This window comes from Aptenodytes forsteri, unplaced genomic scaffold (assembly GCF_000699145.1).
Source record: "Aptenodytes forsteri isolate BGI_AS27 unplaced genomic scaffold, ASM69914v1 Scaffold171, whole genome shotgun sequence".
Taxonomy (NCBI): domain Eukaryota; kingdom Metazoa; phylum Chordata; class Aves; order Sphenisciformes; family Spheniscidae; genus Aptenodytes; species Aptenodytes forsteri.
Genome location: NW_008794211.1, coordinates 3,870,865 through 3,890,178, shown reverse-complemented (window position 1 = coordinate 3,890,178; position 19,314 = coordinate 3,870,865). Strand labels below are relative to the sequence as shown.

Genomic DNA, 19,314 nt, shown 5'->3' with positions numbered 1-19,314 from the left:
TGGTTTAGTGGGCCTGGTGGTGTTGGGTTGACGGTTGGACTCGATGATCTTAGAGGTCTTTTCCAACCTCAATGATTCTATGATTCTATGATTCTAAATATTGTACAAAACACAACATTATGTAAGCAATTACTCATGTTGGCTATTCCTTCATGTGGTGGTGTAGTAAATACTAGAGTAGAAAGCTGTAGTCAAGTTGGGCTTGACACACTTCAAAAGGGGTGATGGTAAGATTTTTCTAAAATGATTTATGCTCCTATATGACTAAGATCCTTTGAAAAGTTATCCTATAAACATTCTAGGTTGTAGGATGTGACTTTTCTTTGGACTCTTTTAATGCATAAAGCATCTGCTGCATGGGGGGGAAGAAGTATAAGCATGTTGGGGTAATACTCTGCCTGTAGGATTACATTTGTGAACCACAATCTTTGTATAAACAATGTGCAGTTACTGTTGTCATTTTAACGTTGATGGAGACCAGTGATTTTTATTTACATTACCACGTCTGTATTGCTCAACACTTAAAATATAAAATTGAATTCATTTTCTATAACGTTTCATGATAGCAGCTGAGGATATTGCTTTGCTCAGTCAGCAACTATGTGGGAGATTTTAGAAAATATATCTTCGGCTTTTCCCTCTTGGCATTAAATTATGATAACTAGGAGAAAAATTGATTGTAATTTATTAATAAATAATGAGAAACTGCAGTATGCACTTGGGAAATTCTTATCTTAAAAGTCTATTGATGATAGCCACCTTTGCCTGCATCCTTCTGGTGTTTATTTCCACTTCTGCTTCAGATGGTAAGCACTTGGGAGCTGTGATTAGACTTTTTTCGTGTATTAATAATTGTTTTTTTTTTTTTTTTTTAATAAACTTGATAGAAAATTGTTTTGGCTATAACAGTGTTTTAGGGTTTTTGTCTTTTTTAATGTTTTGGAGGTACACTTCTTCAATATAATGTGCCAGAGTTCACTTCTCAAGTATGGATCTGTCTGAGGTGGATCCTGCTGGCTGTGTGCCTCCCACTGTTTCTCAAGTGTTCAGACATTTCATTAGCGCTGTTTGTATCCATGTTCTGCTGCCCTGAGGACATAAGAGAATGACTACAGCAGCTAGTCAGCTCCTTCTGATCAGTCTTCATAGGAAAGCTGGAAAAATACTATTTTTCCATTTTTTGAGACTGTTGGCAAGAAGTAACGAGTAGCTGTTATCAACAGTTCTGCACTGTACTGCCCTGAAGTTACTTTGAGGTAGTGTACCACTCTTACGAAAAGACTCCTTGCCCTGCTGTTTCAGAGAGGTGAATGACAATTAAGTTGTCATGGTTAATCTACTGCTTGTGGCTTTTCAGAGACCACATCATAACTTCCTTTCAAAATTAATTTTTAACTTAAAAATTTTTTACTATACTTTTTTTTCCCCAAAAAAACCTCCACCAGGAGATAAAATACTTCTTGATGTTGAGTTGTGCTATTTATTTTCCATTTTTTAATTGCCATAGTAGGACAGGAACCACTTTGAGTGGTAGAAAACTAAATTTGGAAGGGGCAGTGGCTTGTATTGCTTTTTCCAATTAAGATAGTATGTGATGAAAGTGTAATTTACTGGAGCCCAGTCACCTGTAAAGCAGGCCACATCAGCTGCTTTCTGGAGTTAGCTGCTAGCAGAAATTTGTCAGCAACAATTTAGAGCTTGATTAAAATTTTTGGGTTGGTTGAATATGAGGTTTTTAACTTCTGTTTTCTGGCTCAGGTGCCCAGTTTGGGGGGAGAGGTCAGGTTCTCAGGAAAAAAAAAACAAACAACACTTTTCCTGTCCTTTCAATATCACATGCTGCTGACCCTGGGGTTGCTTATACAGATATTCAAAGAAGGGGATTACCTTAACATAACCACAGTTCTTAAATAAGTGCATCTGTAGATCCCATAAGCTACTTTGCTTCTACTGCAGCATCAGGAGTTTTATTGCCTATGTTGTGCACAGTGACTGGCAGTATTTACTGCCAGTCGATTTGCTTTTTTTGTCTCCAAAAGAAATTATGATGATGTGCAAGATCTAACAGGACCCATAGCTGAAATAATTCTGAATTCCTGTGCATATCTGCAGCAGACATGGGGTATATATGTTCTTTACATCTGACTAATTCCTTAAGTAGGCAGAAGACTCTAGGTTGTCTCTCAAAGCACAACACTTTTTTTTTTTTTTTTAATTGTACTCTGTTTCTTGTGGCTGAAATAGTTTGAATTTTTCAACATAAAATCTACTGGAAAAAAATTCACCTGGCTTGAGCTATAAGGGTACTTGTTTGCCATTGAAAGTGCTTAATGTGTCTCTAACAGGAGGAAGATAGGCTATTGCAGAAGGTATTGGATATTTGTTGCAGTGTTGCTTTGACTTAGCAAAACATATAGTGTATGTTGAGCTCCTAAGTTTGTACTTACTGCTTGTTTTACTTCAATTAAGAATATATTGAAATGTTTTGTTCAAGCAGATCCTATTCCCATAACAGAAGGGGGTTTTTTAAAATTAAAAAAAAAAAAAATATTTCAATACTTTTATATCCATGACACTGTTTATAAATTACCTTCACAGTTTTTTGGAGTGTCAACTTACTTTGAATTGTTAACAAACAAAAACTCCCCTGCATTTCATGATATGAATGGAATGCAAGGAGAAAAAAAAAATGGAAACACCAGATACTTCTTCTGCTACAGCCTCTTGTTCTGTCCTATCTTCTGCCTGTGTCAAATAGTAATACTACATATTTGCATGGTCCTTAAATTGTTGTTTTGCTAATTTTGTTACTAAAACAGGCAACGACAGAGAGACCTTTTATACAGAAGCTATTTCGACCAATTGCTTCAGGAGGACAGTTGCATACTTTGGGAGATCTGCTAAAAGATGTGTGTCCTAGTGCTATCACCCCTGAAGGTACTGTAGAAATACCTTATTGGACAAAAGTTTATTTTTTCTGTTGATTTACTGTTTGTGGTGGTTTGTTTTTTTTAATATGAGGATTTTGGAGGTAGAACTATGTCTCAGTACCAGAGTTTCAGATTTCACTCCTTCCTGGCCCTTTAGCGTGCCCGTTATACATCACCTGCAGTGTTTGGAGAGGATAAGATTGAGTCCTTAGGCACTCCTGAAAAATTAATCTCTGGAAGTTTTATTTCAAAATTCATGTACTCCTTTGCCATCACACTGTTCTTAATAAAAATATTCACGTTATTTTCTGTATTATTAAAAAAATATTCTTAAAGCAATGTCAACAGAAGTTTTAAGTAACCTTTAATTTTATATTGCATAAACTTTTCATATGTAAAACTCCAAAACTGATAGGAATTGAAGATGTTTTCAGGATACTTTTTTCCCTGTTGAAGCCCAATCTTTAAAAATGTACCAGAAGAGAAAAAGATTGTTATAAGTATGTAATAGTTTATGTATGGTTCCTGAGTAGTATTGTATGACAAGATACCGATTAATTCATGTAGCATTATATCATTTCATACAACAGCATTTGTTGATCAGCACTTATTCAGAAAAATAAGCATTTCTGGATGTAAGTTTAACCTCAAAGATTACAACTATTGGAAGTCTGATATACTTTTTAGGTGGGATAAATGTAAAAGTTACGTACTCTGCAAATTAAGATCAAAATTATTTAATGTGAAATGTCTTTCATCTTGTTCTTGCTGTTGTCTTACCAGTACCTGTAAATGGGTAACTCTTTTTTCAGTCAATAAATCGCAATTTGTTTTGAGAAATGTCTGATATTCTAGAGAAGATCTTGGTGCAGAATTTACTGGTGTAGTATCAGCACCTTTTGACAGTAAAGCACTAAATTTGAAATCAGTGTAAAAATCTGTAAGATGTTGTTGTACGCAGAAGCTGTGTAATTCAAAATCAAACAGTTGTCATGGATTTCTTTAAGTATGGTGATCTTACAAATCGACTGAAATCTCAAAGTATTTTTTTACCCCTGTTTAGTACTTGTTAACACATGGAAACAATTTCCAAAAATAACAAAAGGTAAGAAAAATATGGAATGTTGCTTGCCATGTGTCCATTTTTCCTAAAGCTACTATAAATTTTAGAGCGTAATTTTAGGTAATGCTTTCAACTAACTGTCCAAAAGATAAAGCAAGATACAAATAGATACTTGAATGTTAGCACAAGCAAGTTTAACCATCTTTAAGTACTTAAGTGTGAGGATCCTACAGACACTAGTGAAAAGGTACAAAGTGAATTTAAAAAAAAGAGTAAGAAGGATGATGCCTTTTGAGTTGGAAGGCAGTCAAGAGCACAGATTAAATGAAAGAAACTCAAAAAGCATTTATGCAAAAGTTATTCCAGGATATAATGGATGATTATTTTTATGTGGATTTGCTAAAGCTGCAGATAGGGAATGTGCTAGTTACTGCCTTTATTAAAAGCATGAATGTAATGTAATTTTTTCTGAGTACCAGTGACTTGATGCTTTCCATTAGTAGTCCTTCTTTTCAGATGTCGACAAACGCGCCAACCTGTAATAGCAGAATAGCATAGTGCTATGCCAATTGCTTGCTTCATTTTTGTGCAAGGCTAAAAAAACCCCAAACCGTATATTGTTTACTCAATGGAAGCAAAAAATGGTGATTACTTGGAAGAAAAGAAACTAAAATAGGTACTATCCTTATACTTAGGAGGAACGATTTGAAATTTGGTGGAAGGATTTCCTTGTACTGGAATATACTTGTCTGTTCCTGTATAAATCTGCTTAAATTTGGCCTAGTTTTGATCCTTAAGATTCTACTGAGCAACTTGCAGACTTAGAGTTTAATAAATTTGATCCCTCACGTGGGTGTGAGCTATCTAGGATTCAGCAGAATTTCTCCTGTAATGCAGCTTTGTATTGTTGCGTTGTTCAATTGTTCCTCTTATATTCTGAGTGTTCTCCTCCTCTTCTGGTAGGTAACTGAAGGAAAGCTGTCTGAGCTAAATGCAGAAAATAATGTGAACTCTTGAGGAGATATGGGGATAGACTGATACATAGAGCCAGTGGAGGGGGAGACAGACTGACTGAACAAGTAATTTGGAAGAAAATGACAGATCTGGGAGTCATTAAATGTGATGGGGAGAGCAACTATAAACAATGTGGCAGGATGAAAGAGATTGGGGCAAAAGCCAAAAACTGACATAATAACTGTGAACACCTGGACAGAGTAAGTGGGATAGGAGATGATAAAAGGATGAGGGAGAAAAAGAAGCATATTACATGTGAATCATACGCTGAGACTATTCAAGTCATCCATGAAAGAATGGGAGTGGAAGTCCTGTTGGCGAAGTGATTCAGATGGCCTGGAGACCCGTTTGGAGAAACAAATTGAATCAAAAGTTGAGAAGAAGGGTAGTTTGCACTGGCAGAACAAGAAGATGCAGGTGGATAGGTGGTCAGGTGGAGCTGGAGATAGTCAGATAAGGGACTGGGGAAAACTTGTTCAGGGTTTGCTGTACAAGTAGACTGCACCCCAGACAGGAATATATGGTAGAAAATTAAGCATGCCAATATGGAAAGAAAAAAAGACCTAGGAAATAGATCAGGAAGAAGCAGAACTAGGACAAAATGGAGGGATGATAGAGAAAGGATCAGGCTTGTGGAAAATGACCTGAAAGGATGGATGCCCATGACAGCAGTGATTCTTACTGCTGAGGAACATGCACAGGTAAGGTCAGTGCACTTAAGAGGTGTGGAGAGCAGCACTGGTTTAGGCTTGACTGCTTCAGTTTATCATACTCTGTTCACTGATGATTCAACTTAGCCAATAAGTGAACTTTGATTATTCTCTTGCTTGGCTTAATCCACTCATCTTATTCACTATTCAGATGTAATGCGCACCATATTAAGTGTTCATGCTCTAATACAGCTTTGAGCTATTAAAAAAAAAGCCCACTAACTCACCAGACTGCATAGTGCCACTTTTGAGTTTTGCCTATAGAAATGTTAGCAGACATAACGAGGACATACATCTCCCTTTTTTCCAGCAAGTGGACTAGACTCCTGAGACTACAGAACCTCAGCACATCTGTGCTGCTGAAGTCTTCATGAAACCCACTCAGTCAACTTGTTTTCTCTCTGATGCTGGCTTACTGAGAGTTTAACAAGCTTCCTCTGTCAATAGATGCTCCATCAGCTCAAAATGCAGAGGAGATTGTAGAGCTGAGTGTTTCTATCCATTTTATGGGCATATGAGAATTTAATTTGCAAGCATTTTTTGGAAACCTGGGAAACTATGCATAAGTGTGTTTTTTCTAAAGTAGTTGTATCCATTTGAAATTGAATACTTGAAATTTAGGAGGTGTCAGAGTTGTAGACTACCTGTACAGTCTTAATTTCCATACACATGTACACTGATCATTATACAGCTCATAATCACTCTCCACCTCTCATCTCCCTTTGTTTTCTGTGAGACTTTTGTCTTCCTGCACAGGCTGGGCATGTTTTAGTGTCAGGGCTGTGTAGTGAAAAATCATTGTCCTGATTGTTGAAATGATGGATGGGGAATGAATGTACATCAGGAAGTATTATAATTTAGGCAGCTGAATACTGCCTTTGGGAATTGAATTCAGTTCTTTCTTCCCCAGGGAGTTCATTCATATGTGATACTAGGCAAACTGAGTGTTACAAACCCATCCATTTTATAGAGAGGAACACCAGAAAAATCCAGTGATCAACGTGAGTGTTCTGCTGAACAGCTTGCTTGCTTGTACTTGGAATCAGTGAGAGCTCTGGGACTTTGAGTGTGCAAACACCAAGCACTCTCTGAAGTCAAGTTCTAGGCCTCTCGTTACTCTTCTTCTCTCCCACCTTCCAAAAAATTGATACTTCTGGCCATAATGTCTCTGAGTTCAGTATGTGATCTATAAAATGATGATAATACAGCCTCTTTCCACAGGAAAATCTTGATGAAACAGTTTCTGAAGGAAAAATAGCTTGTGGTCAAGACTGTTTGAATTTCATTATATTAAAAATTGTCCTCTTTGGACCTTTTTTGGTATCTTCTAATTCTTGTTCTTGTAAACTTACATGTTTTGTCTTAATCTACAATTTATATTTATTCTGATCAAGGCATTAAAATAATATTGTAACAAAATAGAATACCTTATCAAAGGTATATTAGAAAATGATGGCAAACTCTTCCACATCTGGATTTTCAGACTTTATTCAGTGCTATCAAAGTTTAGATCTACTTAATTTTTCTGAAGAAAAAAAAAGTAGTATCTCAAAGATATGCTTAAAGACATAATAGATATTGGTGAAGCAAGTTGTTTTCAACCTTTTTCACTCTTGTTTTTAAAAAGTAATTTAGATATTTTTTCCAAGACTGTTTTTTAAGCCCCCTCTGTAGTGAATTAATGTATTGGTGACATTAGCTGCATCTTTTTGTCAGTGCAACACAATCAATATGAGCTTCTCTCTGTTTTTCTCCATCTGAACTTTTTTTTTTCCTTTTTCCTCTATGGTTTTCTCTTTTCCAATGACTTTTCATTCAGCTGGAAGCTTCATGGTAATTGTGGTGATTGCTTGTCTATGGTGGCATCCATAGCTGAGCTTTGTGCCGTGGGAACCCAGAGAATATATGATTTTCAGACTCAGTATTTGTAGCCATATATGTGAGCTGTTCCTGCTGCCAGATACTTAGGGACCACCACAAGAAGAGGGAGGGAAGGGTTTCAAGAACCACCCACAGTGTCTATATGCCTTTGCTTTAGGAAACATGGATATAATTAAGTCTCTCTTTTAACTGTGCTGAGAAAAAATATTTCAATGAAAAAATGTATTTTTATATATACGTGGATTGAATATATATGTTGATTGCCAATTGTTGAAAACACGATTTAAAGAACGTTGTCAGAAGTAGAACAGGTTGAATAGTAGCATTAAAACACCGATAATGAAAAAGGTCTTTGTAAAATATTGTGTCAATATTACTTGGGACTGTTACAGACTGTGGGTAACTGTTTAGATACTGCGTTTTATTTAAATTAGCTTATGAAACTATTTATTCAAGGCTTTCATTGTTTGTATTATATATATTATATACATATATAATTTTGTATATATTATCCTGCTTAATGAATGCTGTACAGTGCTCACCTTTCTGGATTGCTCAATAGTTTCATCTCCTTAAACTATTCATCAGAGGAAAACTGATGGATAAAAGTTAAAGGCTTTTTGTCATGGGCATTGTTAGACCAAAGGAAAGAGTGGCTTCTACTTAGAGCCTATCCTTTAACCCTTCAGACTGCAGGGAGTGTTAGCTTGATCTTTTTTTGTCCTTAATCACCATAGTGGGGTTGTTGCAGAGAGTATAGCAGTTTAGAACCCATTTGTCAAAACGCATATCAAGCAATTTATACATTACTAGTAATGATCAGGAAGTGTGAAGAAAAGCAGTACTTCGAATTAGAACAAGCACTAAGAAGCCAGTGTAGTTCTTAAAACTTTTGGCAATTACATTAATTATCTTGACTGTAAAGGATACCCTGTTCCTCTAGAACAACAAGGAGAATGGCTACCTTTGTTATTAGCAAACATCTTTAAGAATAATACAATGTTGAGAGAACCTCTGGAGAACATGCTCTTTTTTCACCTTACAGTACTCCTACTGCAGTACTGTACAGTACTTTCTTCTGGAAGACTAGGTTAGAACTGATCTAATGACCCTCTCTTAATTTTCTGTCTAAATGAGTATTTAGACAGCAAATGTGTTAAATCAGATACTTACTTTCTTATTAGCCAAGTAGTTTTTCTTTTTTTCCTTGGTGCCTATTTACCTGCTTCACAGGCAGTGGTTGTGGTTATGTGGCAACAGAAATAGTAAGACAAAGTCATCGCAGAAAGTCCATCACCTTGCATTTAATATTGACGCGTTTAATTTGTTTCAATTTTTTTTCTTTGTTCTGATCCTCCTGTGTTGACATGAAGTTTGGGAAGCAGTGAAGTCCTACTTGTCATGTTTAATAAATATTAATTTTAATATTCTCAAACACAAACTAATCTAGTAATTACTTCCTTTGTATTGCAGCCTTCTGCAGTCCCTCTTTAAGACATGTTATTATTTGGTTTTTAGCTATTGCTAATAAATTGTACTCCTACTGCAGTACTGTACAGTACTTTCTTCTGGAAGACTAGGTTAGAACTGATCTAATGACCCTCTCTTAATTTTCTGTCTAAATGAGTATTTAGACAGCAAATGTGTTAAATCAGATACTTACTTTCTTATTAGCCAAGTAGTTTTTCTTTTTTTCCTTGGTGCCTATTTACCTGCTTCACAGGCAGTGGTTGTGGTTATGTGGCAACAGAAATAGTAAGACAAAGTCATCGCAGAAAGTCCATCACCTTGCATTTAATATTGACGCGTTTAATTTGTTTCAATTTTTTTTCTTTGTTCTGATCCTCCTGTGTTGACATGAAGTTTGGGAAGCAGTGAAGTCCTACTTGTCATGTTTAATAAATATTAAAATTAATATTCTCAAACACAAACTAATCTAGTAATTACTTCCTTTGTATTGCAGCCTTCTGCAGTCCCTCTTTAAGACATGTTATTATTTGGTTTTTAGCTATTGCAATAATAAATTGTAATTTATCAATGGAATTACACAGCAATTCATAAATGAAAGAAAGACACCTCAGTCTGAAATTTTACTATGGGTAAACCTATGTTGTATATTAGTACATTTTTATTTACTATATTTCCATAATTATTGTTTACTTAAATTCATCTAAAGGCTGCATACAATTGAAATTGAATTTGGGAGTTCTGTGGTTGTATACATAATACTTAGCTTGCTGTTCATGGACTACTATTCCTGACCTCCTAGAGTTACTGGGAATCCTTACTATAAGATGTGCAATTTCATTTCAGTTTTCAGTCTTTTAAAGCAAAACTTTGCAAATTCTGCAATTTGTGCATATTAAACTGTTTAGTTCTCAGTTGTGATCATATCCTGTTGGAGGGGGTGTGCTTGGTTTTGTTTTTACGTTTGTTTCTCCCTAGTTGTTCATACTTAAAACTGAGGCAAGCTGGTCATTTAGGTTTTGGGCAATGTTTCATTATTCTGATCTTGATCCCAGCATCATGGAAAAGTGACACTTGTTTTTCAGTTCTTTTTTCAACTTGTGTCGACCATCTCATTTTCTTTCATGTCAATGGATCTACAGCTGTTTCCTTTCTTTTTCCTGCATCATGTTCCTTCAATACCTCTATTCTAGTCATACATAACTCTTGCTGTCCTTTGTTACTCTTTTTAATATCTGCTTTTGCATCCTTTAAAATTGGCTCTTCTACTTCTTTGGCTAAGCTCACCATAATTTATATAACTATTTTTGTAGTTTTTCAAATCTTAGCTGATTTCCTAATAGAAATCGATCTAGATCTTCAAGGAAGTAGTCAGTCATTGTCACTCCTGCTTTAGTTCTTTCTTCTTGCTTTCCATCCTTTTGTCCTGTGGTGTTCCATTATCTATACTTCTAATTTAGTTTCCTTGAGTTTTCCAACAATTTTTTTGTACCATTGGATATGAAAATCTAAAATATTTAGATACCTAGGGACCGTGTCTCTCTATCAACATTCTTCCATTTCCCAGTTTAGATGTCTTGGTTTTCAGGTGTTCTCCAAGAAGAAGGACCTAATGTCCTGGTTACTCAGGGAGGTCCAGAACAAAATTGTCCAGTGTCCACCTTTTCGTTCACCATTTTACACTCCTGAAATTGTACAAAGATCCTTTCCAGCCAACAGTCCAAAGTCCTAGTTTTACTTAACATAGACTGTGCATCATAGCTCATGACAGATGTCTTTTTTATTTTAATATGAAACACCCATTCATGAGGACTCCAGGGTTAGAATCAGATTATTCTGATTATTCATGCTACAGCTTGTAAACTTGTTGTCTGATCTCTTTTCCTATGCTTGTGGATGCTGTTTGCACAGACAAAAGTTGATCCTTTAATTGGACAGTTCTTGTGTGGTAAAGTGGAATTGTCAGCAGTAGTTCCAGTTCCAGAAAATTAGGCAGTCTTTTAAATAACTTGAGCGTTGTTATTATTTGTGAGAAGATTTAGTGTCTTACGGAGGAATAGGCTAAGATGAAGCTTGATATTGCCTGTGGTCTCTTAGACTGCATAGTTATAGTTTCTATGCAGGTAAGGAAGGGAAGATGTTAAGACCATGTTGTTGCCTGCAAATATAGCATAAGGTCACATAGCTGATATGGTAGAACACATTACTTATGGGTATTCTTCCCAAAACTGCTGAATAACAAAATTAATTCTCTGTGCCTGAAGGAAATGGCACCATGGCTGTTTTTCCCTACTGTGTAATAACCTCTGTCTTACTGAGATTAGGTAGATTAGGCTACCTGCTTACAGTAACAGTGTCGTTTATGACATAAATAAAATTAAGCGTTATCTATCTGTTGCTGCTAGAGAGGTCATGCTGCATTTCCCCACGGTTTTATGCATCTGATGGTAGGTGTTCCTGTTGCCAATTAAGGGGCTTTTGTTTCCAGAAGTAGTGATACCAGTTCTGAACTTCAGAGTTTATCAAATTTAAAAAAAACCCATGTGAATAATTAACAGCAATTTAAAAAAAAAAAAAAATAAAATTGTTTCATAGACATTTATGAGGTTCCCGTAAAAGAACATCCTCATATTGTAAACAGTTCATTTAGAAATGGTGACTCATCTTATTAGGAGAAGGGGATGAACACAGTATGATCTTACATAACTACAGAGCAACAACTGCAAGAGGAAACAGTGTTGAGTTCAACAGAATGCTTTGAAGAGGCAAAGGGTTAAAATGATAAAAAACAGAGTTGTTCTGGGGGAGGGAAAGACTTCTTTTCTCTTCCACACCAGAAATTTAAGACACTCTGCATAATGCAAAAAAATTGTATAATGCAGAAGGAAACAGTTTTCTTCCACTGCTATCATGTCTAAACAATTCTGGATACAATTTTAATTTGCCAGTGTTGTTGAAGTCTTCATAAAACTTGTTTTGATTTTTGTCTCATGCTTCCTTGAAGACTCAAATGGTAAACATTTGGACATAATGACGCAAACAGTAGGCTATCAATCAATCCCAGTTTTCACAGCATTGTTATTCATTCAGAAAAGCTGTGTGAACTGACCTCTTTCTACAGCAGTGTCATTAGTTCTTTCAGAAATAAAACAAGGATCAAAAAGACTTCCAGGATTTTTCTTTTAAGACTTGCTGTACTGAATGATTTTGTAAAATTAGGGATCAACTGTTTTCAATTAACTCTCAGCTTTTTTTAATGTATATTGTATGAGAGACTACATATTAATTGTTTTTCTTCTCCCTCAGTTTTCTAAGCATTGACTTCCAGTAAATTAGTCAAACAGAAAATTTAATTTAGATTAGATTTGCCATGTAGGCTCCTAATTTTGATGCAAGTGATAAATAATGCAATAGAAGGAGGTAAATGTATGCAGTGTGAACGTTGTTGGATTGACATGAAATATAACTGGGCTTGCTCTGTCTGAGGTCAGAATTAGCTGGACCTGGGGTTTACCGTGGGAGCTGCACAGCACCATCCCAGTCCTTGCTGCTCTGGTGGTGAGCAAACTTAGGAAGCTTCTGCTCCCCCTGTCTAGCTAGTAAGTCTGACTGCTTGTGCTCTCTGCAGGCTGGTCTCCGCTTTTCAGTGCTGTGGAGGTACAGTGTTGAAATACTTTTCCAGGCTGCCTAAATTTAGAAACATGACTAGCCCTGGTCAGTTTTAGGCAGTTTAGCCATACTTTCATCCCACATGAGTATGACAGTATTGTGAAGGATTAGAGGTCTTGTAGTGTGCAGGCATACTAAAAAGATGATTAAAAGCTCACCAGTGATATGAATTCTAGTCCACTGTCTCCTCTACTGTGAGAGTCATCTTGCAGGTCAGAACTGAACTTCAGACCACTACTTAAGCTACTCCACCCTCTTTGTGTCCTTGACTCAGTGGTGCTCTCCATATTAGAGGAGGTCATCATGTATGTCTCCTTTCTGGTGCGTCATTATTTGTGCCTGTTATCTTTTCCTAACCAGGCCATCTGCTTGGATTATCCTTCTGCATCTGCCTTTCATCTGTCTGACTTCCGACTTTTTGATTTTTATTTTTATACCCACACACACCTACCTTGCCCCAGTTCCTTTTTTTTTTTTTAAGTTGAAGTGGAATTTTTTTTTTCTGTGTTAAAATTGCATGCCTTTTGATTTAGTAGTTCTTTTTGATCAAAGGGGTGGAAGTCCAAAGGCTGACTTGAGATTATAGAATTAATAGTCATGACTACAGAATTAATTAATATAGAATTAATTTGTCATGACTATACAGAAAGGTGCAAATAATCTGAGAGTTAATAGTGTGGCAGCTGTGCTGTTTATATGGCTTCTTGTTAGCCATCTTCATTTCTAAACAAGCTCTTTGCATAATCAGAGAGGGTTTCTGTGTATGCAGAATAATCTGGCTTGCTTGCTCTCAAAATAAAAGAAAAAACATGGTGGGAATCTGGGGCTGGTTGTGATCTTTCTGCATAGAATTTCTCAGGAAACAGCAAGCATGACTTGGTTTTAAGGATTGCTGCAACTTCACCTCAATCGACTATACAAGGAATATCCGTTTGGTAGCTTGTGAGCCCTCTGCCCCTTTCCTAGTGGCAAATGAGATGAAATTTAACAAGTCCAAATGCCATACTCTGCACGCAGGATGGAGTAGTGCCGGGCACAAGTATAAATTGGGAGAGGAGTGGCTGGAGAGCAGCCCTGCAGAAAGGGATCTGGGGGTGCTGGTCGACAGCAGGCTCAATATGGGTCAGCAGTGTGCCCTGGCAGCCAAGAGGGCAAACCGCATCTGGGGTGCATCAAACACAGTATAACCAGCCAGTCAAAAGAGGTGATTATCCCGCTGTATTCAGCGTTGGTGGGGCCTCACCTTGAATACTGTGTGCAGTTCTGGGCCCCACAATTTAAGAAGAATGTTAAGGTACTTGCATGTGTCCAGAGGAAGGCAAAGCTGGTGACAGGGCTGGAAGGAATGTCCTGTGAGGAGCAGCTAAGGACTTTGGGTTTGTCTAGTTTGGAGAAAAGGAAGCTGAGGGGCGACCTCATTGCTCTCTACAGCTTCCTGAGGAGGGGAAGTGGAGAGGGATCTCTTCTCCCTGGTAAACAGTGATAGGACACATGGGAATGGCTTAGAGCTGTGCCAGGGGAGGTTTAGACTGGACATTAGGAAGCATTTCTTCACCAAGAAGGTGGTCAAACACTGGAACAGGCTTCCTGGAGAGGTGGTCTCAATGCCCCAAGCCTGTCAGTGTTTAAAAGGCATTTGGACAATGCCCTTAACAACATACTTTAACTTTTGGTCAGCCCTGAAATGGTCAGGCAGTTGGACTAGATGATCATCGTAGGTCCCTTCCAACTGAAATACTGTAGTCTAGTCTTTCCTCTTCCATCCAGGAACTTGCCTAATATCACAAGAGTAATGTGCTTTTTCTTTGTGACTTAGAAGTGGTTTCTGGACATGCACGTGCGTGCACATTCAAAAGGGTAGAATGTAGGAAGATGTACAGCAAATAGAGAAATAATCCTGTTTCTCAGACAAGCCTTTGGAAATTTGTTCAGCTTCAGCTAGATTTGTTCTGTCGGCCACCCAATAAGTCTTATTAGTATCAGACTCCAGACTATTCTCTCTAAATTTGTCAGAAGGCCAATGACTTTATTCAGGCACAACGAAGTTTGGGGTTTTTTAAGTCTATTATTAACAGTAGTAGTATGAAATAGAGAAAGTAAAATCCTCCACAGAGCAAAATAACTTTTTCAAAATTTAGCTTATTCTGTTTGGAAATCACAAGCCAGCCAGAGATTTCTAAAATTCTCAGCAGAAGAGAAGTGGGATCCTAGAGCAGTCTGCTTCATGGGCTGCAGTAGAGCTGCGCTTCCTGGGAGCATCAGCGTCCTACCCCCAAATCCCTGATGGAATGCTGTAGATCTGAAAATCTAGGCAGTCAAGAAAAGATTGTGGAAAATTACTAGAAACTGGGCAAGTTTTCTGTCAGTAATCTGCCATGCGTATGAGTTTTAGGAAAACTGCTGGAATCAAAGCATCTTGACAAAATGTTTTGGTTGTGGTGAATTTTCAGTTTTAAAAGGAATATTTTTTGTGTTTTAGGAGACGACCTCAGGTTCTTTATGCACTGTATGGACATTGCAGTGTGTTCCCACAGAATTTTATCACTTAGACAAAAGCTGAGTGAAGAGAGACAAAAAGGAAGGAGAAATTAGAGGCACAGAAGGGTGATGTGGCTTGCACCTGGTCACACTGAGGTCAGTAGCAGAGTTAAGAATTGGATTTTTTTGAATCCTGATCTAAATCAGTCTGTCTCACCCCAAGGAGATCAGAGGTCACTCAGTATGACTGAGCCATCAGAAACTTCACAGAAAAAAAACAAAACAAACCTTTCTTCTAGTTTCTCGTATATCCTTGCTCACAGAAACAAGCACGTCAGCAACAGCTAAAGCATACAAAGTATGTAGACTTACAAGGTCATTTTTACAGTTAGTTTCATAGAAAATGTGGGAATGCTCCAAAATTCTTTTTTTCAGTAGGGGTCATCATCCTGTTAACGTTCATATGCTGTATAATCACTGCTGCCTTTAGTGCTGTAACTGGTGCGAGTGTAACTGGAGACTTTAGTGGGACTACCAAAGCTTTCAGGGGACAGCAGTAAACGTCTGTGAAGACTTGCAATGTGAAGTTCTAAACCAGGACACTGCAGTGCACAACCGGATTTAGACATTGTGGTGTCAGTGGTTTTATTTATACTAGTAAACAAAAGAGGGCTAGAACATGTGTTGTTTGTGCTGTATTACTATTAGCAGTTCTCTGGAATAATTTTGGTCTAGGCCAATTAATACTCTCCCAGAAAATTTGAGCAGTGTTCATGGATTAACAGTCTGGGGACTATTCTCAGTAAACAGTATGGAGGGGGAGTTAATTTAACTGAATGGGCACAAGCTGTTCTCTGGCACTTGCCCTGAGGTCCAGAGAGTGGGTTCTGGTCCATTGTATGAGCTACATCTATACCTTTAAATTAGGTATATGTACTGTATCTTTAGGCGGGGCTGAGTAAAATCATTTCTGTCTTCCTTGCTTCTCTCTTGCAGTCTTGTTCTGTTCCGCCTTGATGCGTATAGGTATAACCTGATTTTCCCAGGAGATAAACAACTTACAGGGCTAAAAAAAAGAGAACCTGCAAAACTAAAGGACCTACAAAAATAATTAGGAGAAAAGTACCAATAATTTAAAGCAGACTAATCCACTAATAAACACTATTTACTGTGTCCTACTCTATTCTCTAAGGATCCAGCAGCACTTGTTAATAGTAGTTGTCCCCTTCTTGAATATCTCATTTTAATTAGAGATTTTGATAACTTCACATTCAGTGGATAAATTGTACTTTCTGTCTTATTTGGCACCTGTAGCAATTTGGAGAATATTTGTAAGAAAATAGAGGTAAAACTTTTCCTTATGTCAAAGCCAAAGTCTTATGCAGTGGCTTGGCATGTGCGCAGAGGTGCTACAGTCGTTGAAGATTTGAACGCCTCTTATGCTCCTTGCCCTTTTTCCTGATGGTATCATCACCACACTTACAATGGCAAAATGCAGCGGGTGTCTACACCTTGGGAAACTTCACTAAGTCCAGTATCTTAATACAAACTGTTACTCACTGGCAACTTAAGCAAAGAAGCCAGATGTATGGACCAGATACACAAATAGATGCCATTCTGCCACCAGTGATGTTGGGGATCAGTATCCTCAGATGGAAGGGTGGTTGCAAAGCCAGCTCTCTTTAAAATTGCAAACTAATGCAGCAAAATTAGCTGTAACTCATTTCGGAGCTATGTACCTGCAGTGTTTTGTCCACATAGCTAATGATTCCTAGTAATATTGCTAACTAATTGATGATACTAACTTAGCAAATTCTGCTTGCAAATGCTGTATGTATGTTGTAAGTTTTATGGATCTACTTTTCTGCTGTAAAGTGGAAAAATACTTTCTGAACTCTAAAATTAAAAAAAACCCTTAAGTTACTAGTCAAACTAATTGAAAATAAAGATTATATGATAATCTATCAGCTTTGAAGCTGACTCTCTTGATATTTTGGAATGGAAAAATTAAAATGAACTTTTGATGAAAATTCACTTCCAGTCTTAACTCTGAACAGGTAGCTGTTTTGGGGGTGGGAGGGGTGTATTTATTTATTTATTTATTAAAGTTACTGTTCAGTGTAAAGAGTCCTTCAGGTATTCCAGTACTCCTTTATCAACTCTTTCCTGAATTTTTGAAGACTAAATTCTTTAATTTTACTGTGGTAGAGATTTCTAAATACTTTAATCTACTAGCTGTTCAAAAGAACTTATAGCACATGTACAGAAAAAGATATGTCATGTGTGCAAACTCTATTGCCTGCTTATTAAAGAATTTATTTTTCAATGAGTAAGGGCCCGGAAGAAGCTAATGTAAGTATTTTAGCAAGGGTTTGTATTTCTCTGATAAACAGCACTCCCCTTCTGTTTGTGATCACAGGATGAAAGCTCTCTAAGCTTGTATATGTACATTTTTACTGCTACATCATGTAGTGTGCTCTTAAGATTGAGATCTCATTCCCCAGGAAGCATTTCTGTCTAAGATTAATTGCCCTTTTAAAATCAGTGTTTGATGTATTCCTTTGGCTATATCCTGACTCACTTTAACCCTCTTTGACCTGACCCCTCTGACTATTACCGCCATGGCTGAAGCAGAAATCCTTCAGCTTGATGTATGCGGTACAGACTTGAGCCTGTGGTTTTTCACATCGATGGATTCAATTAGCCGAGTTTTTACTGATCAACTTAGCAGAGGTTGAAGAATTTGTTAGACATGGAACAAAACTGTCCATACTTTGGGGTTAATTGAATAGCTCATCTCCATTTTCATGTATAGTTTGCTTGTGAAGTTGTTTACTTCGTTAAATATCATCATAATATTGCGGAAGTAGCATTTTAAAAAAGGCAAAACCAGTTTATTTTTCTCCAGTTAAATGGGGGAAGGTACAAAACGTGAAATAACAACCATTAAGCCTTTGATCTGTATATATCGCTTATCACTTTTCAGGCAAATGTTTTTAAACTGTAATTATGTCCAAATGTCCACTTTTGAATTTGATTTATTAAACTGGGCAGATGATAAACTAACAATTAACATTATGGCTTGATGAAAACAAGTATTGACAATGATTTTGCAGCAACAGTAATCCTTCTTTGCTTTGCCTTGCTAGGAATAGTTCATCATTTGATTAGCTGAAAAGTTCATTATAAAAGATGGACGGCCATTAGAATCGAAGAATATTTGCAGGCATGATGTGAATTATAGTAACTTGAAAATGAAGTAAAATAGAGGTTGAAAGTTCAAGAATGCCATCAAAAACCTTTAAAAGTGTATGAATGTGCATATGCATAGGGAATATATAATATGATTGTATAGAGAATTTGCTATTTAATTGTTTGGCATAACAGTATTTTGAAAACGACATTATAAAAGTTCTCACAAACTATTAGCAACAAGAGGTCTTTTACAGCAAATTGACTTGCTTTATACCAATCTTTATAGAGAAAATTCTTTATCAGATGTTTCTTTTTTTTTTTTTTTCCCAAGACCCATATTGATCACATTTAGCTCCCTAGCTGTATACAGAGATAGCCTTAATTTCTGAAGGTCAGTTGTACACAGTTTAGAGGGAAGGGAAACCTCAAATCTAATTAAGGGCATGGTGCATGAAAGGGTTAACTTATTGTAAGTCAAGATGCCTGCTGTTTAAAAAAAGCTACACAACTCCTAAAAGTGATTTAGCTCTTCCTCAACAATGGAAAACGTATCACGGATGAGTTGGGCTCAACTTGTGATGCATTCAAGTGCTTATCTTTTAATGCACACCTTGCCTGTTCCTCATATATATAAATGTATTGTGTGCTTTCTTGTTACATGGAACAGCAGCATGATTTGCGTTGAACTTTGCCACTTTGTTCACATGTGCATAGCCAAACTTAAACGTATTGCAGAGAATTGCTTTATAAGCTTCAGTTGCTAACCCCAGTCCCTTATAAACTAGCAGGGGTTTATTGCTGGTTCAGGGCCGAGGCGAAGGCACTGATGCTAAGGAAAAAGGGGCATAAGAATATTTCCTGGGAGTTTCATCTTATAAAATTTCTTTTTTTTTTTTTTTTTTTTTTT

The 19,314-nt window shown here is 36.9% G+C and overlaps 1 protein-coding gene across 1 annotated transcript in view; it reads left to right on the top strand.

Annotated features, from left to right (window-relative positions):
* ATG5 (autophagy related 5) overlaps positions 1-19,314 on the top strand; it is an 85,625-nt gene that overhangs the window by 55,461 nt on the left and 10,850 nt on the right. The window contains 1 exon segment of the mRNA XM_009285078.2: positions 2,820-2,937. Coding sequence (XP_009283353.1) covers positions 2,820-2,937 — 118 coding nt within the window.